Source organism: Bombus vancouverensis, chromosome 8 (assembly GCF_051014615.1).
Source record: "Bombus vancouverensis nearcticus chromosome 8, iyBomVanc1_principal, whole genome shotgun sequence".
Taxonomy (NCBI): Eukaryota; Metazoa; Arthropoda; class Insecta; order Hymenoptera; family Apidae; genus Bombus; species Bombus vancouverensis.
The window spans coordinates 5,962,410-5,974,599 of record NC_134918.1 but is presented as its reverse complement, the minus strand read 5'-3'; the positions used below and the strand labels follow the sequence as shown (position 1 = coordinate 5,974,599).

Below are 12,190 nucleotides of genomic sequence, written 5' to 3'. Positions count from 1 at the left end.
AACATTCCTTTTCTACTCAATTACTGATACTAGAAAGAAATTTTAAGGAAAATGTACTAAAACTCAAGAGCAACTTTAAAAAAAGTAAGTACATTTACCTTTAGTACATTGACCAATTCAAGTACGGTATTGCAGGTAGGTAATGTCGAAGAGTTAAAAAAATGCATGGAAATCTTAAAAATTGTCAGTGATTCGACAATTAAAAATAAAACAGGAGTGGTTTTAAAGCGTAATTTTTCCGACAAAATTTAAAAAAGTTCCGTCAAATAACATTTCTTTTGTTTCTCGATTTTTTCCCCAAAATAACGGACACAGCAGTTGCACTAGAGCGTAGCAATGTATTAAAAATCATGCGTTCCAAGAGACAAACTAATGGAAGTATGTTTCAGTGAAGTACGAGAAACGTAACCGTTACCATTACATAAATATTACGTAGCGCAGGGAAATGCGAGTGCCATGCGGTATGAATGAACAAGCATGAATATATATTTAACATGAATGAGCTTACACGTGGAGTGATAAGTGTTTCAATCGGACGAATCAGATGAAATTGAATTTTGAATGATTTTAAATGTTAAATAAATGTTGAATAATATATTATCGAAATTTCGTTCCTCTAACTTTCAACAAACTTTTAAAAGTACGATCTTCTAAAATGGCTCCATTATTTTGCCATGTATCTTAGATAGCATGAATCAAATATAATTGTTCAAAAATTAATTAGTTATTGTTAATACTAAAAATACCAGATATTTTCATTTCACATTTTTTGAAAGATATTTTATATCTTAAAAATAATTTGAAGTGACAATTTGCTATTATTTTAAACAAAAATATACCATCGTGAATTTACAAAATTTCCATGGAGAAATTACAAATTGGTTTATTTCAATCACTCTGGTGGTTCTACTCCGTCGTAAAGTGATCAGAGATTAATTCTCTGCTACAAAAGATGAGACAGACAGACTTCCTTAATTCCTTCATCACTATTTCGTTAACCGTATTATAAAATTCATGACGATGAATCCCCTGGCTGAATAAGTCTCAATTGCTACAAGTAACTGCTAGTTTCACCTGAACGAGTGGAAAATCGTCAAAAGAGGAAAAGAAAGTCAGTGGGAAGTAAAAACACGAATTAAATGGTAAAACAAAGAAGAGAAAGAAAGAGGAAAAAGAAAAAAAAATAGAGACGGTAAGACGAAGATCCTAATCTTAAGTCACACGATCGCCTACCATTGCAAATTCCCTTGGCAGCGGATTTTCAAAGCTTTCTTGCATTTACCCGAGGCCAGGGTAATTTCGGCCAGGACAGAGAAACAAGAGACGGGAAACGAAATAAGCAGGATAAGCGGAAGGGAAACGAGACGACGAAGAAATATGAGACGCTGTAGGAGGAAACAGACAAACGGAAACGAAGCGGAAAAAATGGAGGAGCAAAATGTATCCGAAGAAGCAGCGACGAAAAAATACATCGCGTTTATCGAAGAAGGACAGTCTATCATCTGCGATGAAATGAAATAACGAGTAAACGTTGGAAAAGCGGTGTAAAAAGCGGAATAAAGGTATGAGAACACGGAAATATTCCTAGTTGCTCGTGAAAACTGGTGGGAAACAATTGATCCAAACGATAATTCGTATGGATGAGATGAAATAAACGAAATTTAATTTAAAAAATACAGAAGTACATATACAGATTTTTTACATATCGATATATTTTATTAAAAAGATATTTGTTCGATAATGGAAGTAGCGTGATGTTTTATGCAACGGGCGATGAAGCGACTCATCTTAAAAAAAAAAAAAAAAAAATAAAATAAAATAAAATCGTTTTCAACAGAGGACATAGAAAATTAAACGGAAGCGAAGGAATAAAAATTCATGGAAAACAATAGGCTGTTGAATGTTCGAACTGAGCAACACCTAGCAGCGCCCACTGAGACGAAGAAGCGAAGTTTTGAAGTAGGAAAATTAAACGAGAGATGAGACGGCGATAGGAAATGAAGGAGAATGATGTCGAAGATAAAACGAAATGAAAATAACCGTTCCTCGTAGTATGATAATAAAACGAGAAAGAAAGATCTTTATAATGCGATGATTTTATCTGAAACTCGTCGAAACACAGGAAGATACGCGAATGGGAAAATATTGGAAAAAAAAGAAAAAAAAGACGAGCTTCAAACATTTATCGAAAAAGAGAATATAGAAATACGTTCGAAATTCGATCAGTTTCAGTAATCATCCCAAAAATACGAAATGGAAAGAAAGGAGCATAAAAGTTCCGAAAGAAATGGTAACAGCTTTCGTAATATTGGTAATAAACTAGTACGAAAAACTGATCTATAATGGAAATAATGGCCTAAAAGAAGATATTGAAACGCTTAAATAAAGGTGACAACGGGATTTCTGTGAGATATTTTATTTAATATTCATTTATATTCTTAATATCATTGTTTACTGATTATTATTATCTTTTAATATGCTCTAAATGAATAAGATTATCTATTTATATGTATTACTTAATAATTAACTAAAATTAATTAATATTATTTAATCAAGCATTATTATAATTTATCTATTGAAGCTATTACTATATTTTATTAAATGAAGTGAAGTTTGAGGACAAATATACTTTATTTTCAAATATTTATTTCTACATAAAATAAAAGTACTTTACCCTTAATGAAACAACTTTATTAATTAAAAAAGAAAAGAAATGTAACATAAAAATGAAACGTTTGTAGCTAATTCTGTAATGAACTGGCTAACGGCAGGCAAATAGCTTCATGAAACCTATACTTTATGTAATGTTTCATGACATAAAGTGAAAATAATTTGGATTACCTCCATTTTGCGAATCAAGTTGGATTTTTATATCACCAAATGAGATACATGCTATAATATTAAAAGTTCCTAACGAGCACACGGTACTAGTCGTCACTGAAATTTTACAGCTTAACATTTCGTCCGCTTATAAGGTTTAAACTTGATTAATTATAAAAATGTAAACCTCACTGAAGATTATTTTCAAACAGATTATTTAAAATATATAGTTAAAGATTATATAGCTCAAACGTATAGTCATTTTAAAATATATTGACATGTCATTCCTATAATAATTCCTATACTCTGCGACGAAGATTTGCTTTAAGATAATAATTAATAGAGATTTATAAACAAAAAAAAAAAGCTTCTAAATTTAAAAGTCGAAATAACACATGAAAACTATCGTCCGATTGTATCAAGCAATGTATCAAATTAACAGCCTATTATGAAATATCAAATAAGATAAATAAAACAGAGAACTGAAACTAGTAAATATTTATAATTGGCAAAGTGAATTTATGACGAAATGTTTCGTGTATTAAATTTGCTTCATAGAACAGCTGGAGATGGACTTCTTATAACTTGTAATGAAGTTTCCGGAGGAAAGTGTCGTCGTCGTCGTGGTTACGTGTCGCTTTTCATTTTGAAGTTACAGGGCCAGCATAATACACTCTTAATGTTAAAGCTGGAACTTTGATTATAAACTAACTTTAGCACGATCGGTTGTGTTAACGTTAATGTCAGTTGCATGATTGTGATATCGTAGTCGCATTGTAAACGATAGCCGTAAATCCGGTCATTATTCCATGCTCTCCTACTGATTCCTAGTTATATGACGCGAAATTCAACTCATTAGTGGTAACGAGGTTTCAATTTCAGTCCCCTGGTGTCCTTTAATAACGAAGATGACAGAAACTCGAATAAATTACAACAAGCAATCTGAGTTTCTAATAAACCCGATGAAATTCTTCCTAAGAAAAGTGTACAAGATAATAGTTAGAATGTTCAGGATAGCAATATTTTCAACCTATTAACTATTTTTTATAACACATATGTATGATATGAGCCAAAATTTTGGAATCACTCCATCAATTAAATTTTTGTTGAATCTCTTGCCAATTTTATTAATGCTAGGGATATCAATAAGAATTTTTAAGCGTGGATGCGAAATAAATTTAAAATCAAACCTTGTTTGCTTTGAATATTCATAACCCTTGCAACTTGTAAAATAGGGTATCGACTTTAATGCATACAAACCAAATAACATAGTACCTAATATAGAGTAATAAAATAATAAAAAATAAAATAGGAGAAACCAAGTCAATGGCCAATTTTAAACGAGATAGAATGGACACGGAAATTAGTATTACTACAAGATAGAAACCCAGAGAATGAAATTCTGTGTACTCTTGCCGTTCCCTGTTGCAAATTTTATGAAGCAGTCGAGATTTCGTGCCACTAACCGGAAATTCAGCAGACTAAATTCTGTCAGGAGAACGAATTAGCTAGCAGTGGGATTATACGAGCAATCACGAATCGTCCTTGCAAAATTAACCTTAGAAGTTACCAACCAGATGGTCCCAGGCTTTTGGCTCTCGTGCAGTTAGCCTCGAATGCAGTTACAAAATTTACTATCACACCAGTCACTTTCCAAAAATATACGTACTTTACCAGCAAGTCCTTGTGTTTTACAACGGAGCGTCAAACATTTCAAAATGTCAGTCACTTATTAATAGATTAATTTTTCAGATAATCTTGGTGCCATCGAAACTGCCGAAGATGAAAGTTAGCTTTGTATTCCAAGTTGATTTGCAAAATAAATATATAAAGAGATAATAAAGATAATACTGAAAATGAGATATATTTTATACTCGATGCTGGACATTTCTTAACTGTTCCTTTTTTATTTTTATTGTAAAAATAAAATACAGATGCATTAGTGTTAAAATTAGAACTATCGATAACACGAGTGTAAGTAATAAAAAATTCAGAAAGGAAGGTGCGAAAAGAAAATCAAACTTTTATTTCAATCAATAATAGACAAAATACAGACAGCAAGGAGACAAATGCATTGACTAACAAGTCGAAAATCCAAATTAAGCATAGAAAATAAATTAAAAGTATACAAAACGATCATGAAACCAATCTGGACGTACGGAATACCACTATGGAGAACAGCAGCAATGAGCCATATAAGCAAAATAGAGACAATGCAAGCTAAAATTCTTAGAACAATAGTAAACGCCCTATGATACGTTAGAAACGAGGACATTCGGAAAGACCTGGGAATACCAACGGTCAAGGAGGAGATTAGCAGATGCGCAAGAAGATACAGAGAAAGAATAGCAACGCACCCGAACTAAAAAGGAAATACCCAGCAGATCTCATAAAGGATACACGAAGTTGGTACCCTGCTGGGGGTAGCCACCCACATGATAATCAAACAGCTAAAAAATTCTACCAAATGTCCAAATTGGACAAATTGTGAATGTGAAATATTAAATAAAAAAAAAACTTTTATTTCGGTTGTTTCCCTCAAAATACATAAAAAATAATTGTATACAATTTCTATAAGAATTAGATTAAATTTATGGAACGATAAATTATATTCTTTCATTCATTATTCTCTTTTACGAAATTCCCAACTAGTACGTTACCTTACAACATTATGTAACTCAAAAATTACGTATTCGTATGTCCACGTTCTGAAAATATGATATTTTCTGCCTGTCATTTCACTATTGTATGTTATTAGTAGACCACTAGAAAATATTAAATGATTTATTTGTAACAATTATTAATTCCCCGATTTTAAATTGAACTAAATATTACTATGATTTTTTTCTCTTGTAAATGAACAACATTCTGTTTACGGAAGGATACGGAAGGATACGGAAGAATAAAAAAAGACGAAAGCATCAAGAAAGTAGATGAAAGACGTAAAGAAAAGGTAGCTATCAGTAGTGAAAGATACATATCCACCAATTACACGAAAAGCAAGTGGATTCGATTTAAACACAAAGGATCGCCATTGCATCTTGCGTTTCATTTATTTTAACTCGAGTTACTTCGCGGCAGTTCTATCTAAGTACTTGTTCGTGAAATTCTCGTTTAGCCGTTTCCTGTGTACAGTAAATACTTTCAGATAAAAGCTCACTCTGATAAACTTCGATTAAGTTCAACCCTTGATACCCTCAATGCGGTTTGGCGTCCAGATAATTAAGGATTATAATAGGATGTCATTAAAATACCAGAAGATTAAACATTTGCTCAATGAACTTTTTATCTGTGTTCTTAAAGTAATAGTATTATCTTATTTCTTAACTACTCTCTCTGATATTCTTTAACATTTATCATTCATATCTTTATTATTTGTTATCAAGGAGATCTTAAATATATGTAAATAGCACAGCAACCAGAATGAATACAAAGGATTCCTATAAAACGCAAGTCGACTTATTGGAAATGCTCTGGTCGTATCCTAAATGGCGTAATCAAGAGCTTCTAGATCCCAAGGGCTCTTTTACAGCACTTTCCTGAAGAGACACTGTGAGCCAAGATTGAAAACCTTAGTCATGACGTATAGATGAAGTTTGCTCGTACGTTGCCTAGTTCAATTTTCGTTTCATCAAAGGCTCCGACCCTTTGTACTCCACTGATAACGATACAACAAGATTGATAATGTGAAAATTGTTTTTCATATCGTTACCATCGATAAAAAATTGAGAAACGAATAAACACGTTAACGTATAAATAAATTTACAAATATTTATAATCATTTACTTTTTCAAATTAGTACTTTTACTTTTTAAAATTTACTTTTTTAAATTTTCAAGTTTGATTTTAAAAAATTTCGATTCAAAAGTGTGCCAAAGTTGATGATCAATTGTAGCATTCAAATTTTTTAAGAACAAAAAATTAATGGTATATGGTGTTTTTATAAAGATATATCTACTTAGATACGTTTTGCTAAGAAAAGCACGTAAAGTATAAACTGGAGAACTAAAGTGATGTCTTTCTATACTTAGTAATAACGTTGTTAACAGCGAAATAATCTCAGAGTAATATTTTCAAATTTTTCGTTTCTATCAGGAACGGAATGATGGTAAAATTAAATAAAAATCGTGTTAATTATCCATGAGCGTCGCTTTCGCTCTCGTAGTGTAAAATATCCAGGCTCGAACGATAGGAGACAGATCACGGTGTGCACAAGAGGAATATAATTAAACACGTGACAACGGCACATGATGCTGCGACCACGTTTATGCGAACGTCCGGCGTTGACTTTTGCCGATAAACGCGCGTCGACACAAAGTAAAACGTGGCTCATCGTGGCTGACAAACGTGACATGGTCCTCGTCACAAAGCGCGGACCATTAGCGTAAATCCAGATTTAATAGGCTGAGGGAACAATAATGAGTACTCGCCGGACTCCTGTTACGCAGGAATATGTATTATTCATGTATTCATGGTAGCCTAGAAAATCCATTGGCAAATGGACGACGTCACTCGATTATATTCAAGATGCGTCTTTTTTCATGAACAAAAAAAAATTCACGATCCGATAACTCTAAGGTTATTGCACTTACAAGATTAATTCATAAATTTCAGCTTAACGCATTTTTGAAAATTCTCCATTAAAATTTAATTAACATGGATGCTATTATTAATCGTGAAATTACTAATTAATGAAAGTTTTATAATTATATTGCATCCTCTCAAACATAAACAGGTGTTTGACTACTTAAAAGCAATTCACCTATATCATAGCAATTTTCTAAGATTGCACGGTCACAGCCATTATTCTTCGCATAAAATACACGCGTTTATTTTTATCCTTACTTAACTTCCTGTACGACAGCGTTATGATTCTTTGATGTATCGTTCTCACGTCGTTAATCGATATCCATTAAGATGAGAGTTCGTGGAACCGATGCGGGCAGAGAACGCGGCGGTCCGAGCAGGAAAGGCCGACGTGAAACAGATTAAAGGTGCACCGACTTGTAATTCTTGCTCGATTTCCTATCTAGGCCACAGTCTTTGACATTTAAAGAAATAATCGCGATAAGTCCGACAGGAGCGCACTTTTCTGCTCCCCTCTTTGAACGATTCGTTTTACATTTAATAACATGAAATATTTAATTCCTTTATTCTAGAAACGATTAAGCAATCACAAATATTAAAGAATTCTTCGAGGACGAATACAATGTTGGAAATGAAACAAGCAACTGTATTTCACGTTGTTCCATTACTGTGGAACTTTTATCTCAAAATAATATTTCTCTCCTTGAAAGACAGACGAACGTAAGATAACTTTTTTTTCATAATCTAATTATTGTATATTATATAATCAAAACAATAGGGATCTATCTACGTTATATAATAAATAAAGAAGATTTAATAATGTTTGAACGTTTCTCTAGACCCAGACGAACCTAAGCTTTTCTGTTTTTCAATGACAATTGTATTCTAAACAAGCCATTTCAAACCTTGCTTCCAATTAAAAGATTAACAAATATGGATTTATCACTTTCTCTCGTGCGACCCTTATATTAAATAGTTCACGCTGTTACATCTGTAACTGAAACAATTATTCCAATCTTCCCAAGAAGCGAAGAGCAAAAACTTATGAAAATTCAATTGCTCGGTTTTAGTCGGCACTGAAAACGTTGGGTGCTAAGCTGAGGAATGGAGGGAACGTGGCAGTGGGAGCAGCGAAAGCACTGCCATATCATTCTGCTCAACCCTTTGTCGTACGTAAAAGAGAACCCGGAACAGGCTGCAGGTGAGTTCTTCTACATCAGCAGATTTTTTGCTCGACCTAGCCTCCTCACGGATATCTCTCGGTTGAAGTCACTCGAAGGAGAAAAGGACGATTCTCAAAAGAACCCCGTTTTAGCGGCAAGGACGCGATTATGCCTTTTTATATCTTCGGAACCCCTAACGTCGTACCGCGACTAACGTTCAGGGGACGTTTGAAAAGAGATCCCCCGGTAGCCCTCGAACTGCATTATCAATACGAATATCCGGAGTTCATGCGAAAAAGGCTCCTCTGCCTCAACTTATTTTCCTTGTTCGCGTGTCCATTCGTTTCGCTTATCGTATCGTTCTATCACTGTACAAATTTGATTTTTATCGTCGCTGAAGAAAATTGTCCTGACAAAATTTTACTTTGGTTTAAGTTATCTCGAAATAATCGTTTCTAATGATTTACGGACTTCTGTTCCATGAAATGATGTAATCCGTGAAATTAAATTAGTAGTTAAATATTGTATATTTAATCTTTTAATAAGATTAAAAGAAAGGTGAATATTTTAATTTTATTGCGAGAGAATACAACCAACCAAACGGAATATCATTCGAATCTCCTCAAAAATACTACGATTAATTTAAACAACAATTTGATAGGGATATGAACACGTTTTTTAGATGAACGAAAGCGGCTACAAGGTAGTCTCTGCAAGGAAGAAAACACCCTGAAGAAGAGGAGTCGCGTGCCGGGTCTGTAGCGCTCGGTAAAGAGAAGAAGGGTCCCCCGAGCATCATCAGAAAGGAGAAGGGGTCGTCATGGGCCCGGCACACCAAATCGTACCCCACTGAGCGATGCAAGTAGTTAGGGCCGGGGCCCTGCTAGTGAGCATGTGGCTCACTAGAGAATGAAGAAGCAAAACGTCCGGACCCTATCGTTGATCGTCTTCACGTTCACCTACCTCCTCGTCGGCGCTGCAATCTTCGACGTTCTCGAGTCCGAGACGGAGAAACGACGCAAGGAAGCATTGGACGGTACATTTCTTGTTGATAGATATAGATTAAAGAAGACAACGATTGAATCTTTTTATAAGAAATGTTTTCTATGTGGAATATCTTTTTATTGAAATATTTGTTCTATTGGAACATTTGTTCTACTGGAATATTTGTTCTCTATGGAATATCCTGTGAATTCGATAAATTCATCGATGTTAGAATCCTTTTGTTGGCGAAATTTTAGTAATGTCGATGAATAAAAGAAAAACTCGAAAAGCTTAGTCAATTGAATAATGACGGTGATTATTAATTATTAGATGATGAAACAGAATAAAAGGTTTCCTATATATAATTCCTATATAATTATATATTCATATATATATATTCCTATATTTCCTATATTCATCATTCGAGGCAAATAAGATTTAGTTCTTTGGAATTGTCTAATTAACTACGTTCGCCGTAAGTTACATAATATGCGAAGTAATATAATTTATATTTTGAGTTGTATTTTTATATTCGTATCTATCGTAAATGTTTTATAGATGAATGAGGTAATCGGTCCGGTTTTAAAATTGTATGATCTATCAATGTGTAGACTTAGGAATCGTATCAAGGAACTTGGTGGAATAATTGATACGACATCTAAATTATGTTATTGCAAGCTTTGACGCAATAATACTATAATTTAATTTTATTAAATATTTGTAATCTTTGATTCATTAGGAAAGAAAAGGAAAGTAGCGATGTTTTTGAAAGTTTCATGACTCAAACTGGATTTTGTTACATTCAGGAAGTTTAGATTAGATCAGACGCTTAAAATGTAATTTTATTTAAAGTATCGACTTTCCGTCGCTTTACATAAATAAAATAAACTTCCCAATTGCTTCTCTGTCATTTGTTCGTATTTCATACTGTTAATCTCGAATTCCGAATTTGGAAATCTGCAAACTAATTTATAATTTTCATGGAACTATAATTAAAAAATTCGTTTAAGGTATAATTATAACTATAATCTGTAATCTGCTAACTATAACTATATTAAAAAATATTGAATATTAGAGAGAAATATGTTATACATATGCAAATACACATGTAAGTATTAATAAAAACAACTTGCTGCAATTAAAAAGTGCAACACGTAATAAAATGTGAAGAAATATATATTTTCCATCTTTTGTTAACAGATATTGAAAAGATGGTTATACGCAAGTACAATATAAGCGAGGACGACTTCAAGATCATGGAAACAGTGGTGCTGAAGACGGAACCTCATAAAGCTGGTCAGCAGTGGAAATTCGCCGGAGCGTTTTATTATGCGATCACGGTCCTCACCACTATCGGTACGTTCTAATTAATTACATTTTTCTATAATACTCTCTAGAATGATCTAATAGATGTATCCTGACATACTCATTCCAAAAATCTTGTCTGATTTAGAACATATTCTCGTTGAACAATTATTTCATGCAATGAATCATTAACCCTTCCGCTACTAAAATATAAAACAATCATTTATTAAAAGTGTATGGTATATGTTCTCTGGAACATAGAATCATTTTTATTTTCATTTCTATCTGTTATACTATATATAATACAATTAATATTAATAAATAGTAATAATAGAAATAAAGAATAAAATTATACAAACTGTTTTAATACGCATCGTCATCGACAAAAATTGCTTTGATTTGCACGCAAAAAATATTTCCAATATCAGCGATGTTGTAACAAAAGGGCTAACTGCATCAGGTCCCCTGTCAAAATAAATATTTAAAAAAATTGGATATTCATTAACGTCAAATGCATCCTGATTTCGTTCCATTACAATGTACTTTGTTTGAAACATTTGCTCTTTGATATTTCATTTTTACTACTACATATGGCGAGCAAATTCGTTTATTACATTTATCGAATTATACCGTGTATTTATCCATTGATTTTTAGGTTACGGACATTCAACGCCGAACACCATTAGCGGCAAGCTGTTCACGATGTTCTACGCGATCGTCGGTATCCCGTTAGGACTCGTAATGTTCCAGAGCATAGGAGAGCGTCTGAATAAATTCTCATCCGTCGTAATACGGAACGTAAAGAAGCTTCTTAACTGTAAGGATGTCCAGGTAAAACTATAAACACCACCTGCTCTTGCATACTTCATGTCGAGAACAATCGATACAAAAGATCGTTCCAGCCTGATGCAATTGGATTCAAAATTTAGATGCTGGAATAGGTGATATTCCATCGAGGAACGAAAAATGCTACTATTGGTGCCGATCGTTTAATTTTACGATAAAATTATATATATCAAAATAATTTTAACTTCTCATAAACTTTCCAAGATATATTTTTTAATTCATCAGTATACAATTGTTTTCTGAAATTTGCAAGTTTCGTTACTACAATTTATCTCGCTACAAAATTTTCTTTTTCTATTCAAAAAAGAACAAATTTAATTTAATTGTACCAGTCGAATGCTTTTACGATACAATTACCTATAATAAAATCAATATCGATAATACCGAAACATAGTTTCCTGCCAATCCTAATGCTCATTATAACTTAGTCAAGAAAAAGAAGTTCTATCTGATTCGATTATAAAATATTCTTCTTTGCAACAACA

General features: G+C 32.9%; 1 protein-coding gene across 1 annotated transcript in view; it reads left to right on the top strand.

Moving 5' to 3' along the window:
• Window positions 1-12,190, top strand: part of Task6 (TWIK-related acid-sensitive K[+] channel 6) — a 156,008-nt gene that overhangs the window by 139,763 nt on the left and 4,055 nt on the right. Inside the window, exons 2-5 of the mRNA XM_033347979.2 lie at window positions 8,478-8,608; window positions 9,253-9,606; window positions 10,755-10,910; window positions 11,515-11,690. Of these exons, the coding sequence (XP_033203870.1) occupies window positions 9,480-9,606; window positions 10,755-10,910; window positions 11,515-11,690 (459 nt within the window). The 5' untranslated portion in view covers window positions 8,478-8,608; window positions 9,253-9,479. The remainder of the gene's footprint in view (window positions 1-8,477; window positions 8,609-9,252; window positions 9,607-10,754; window positions 10,911-11,514; window positions 11,691-12,190) is intronic.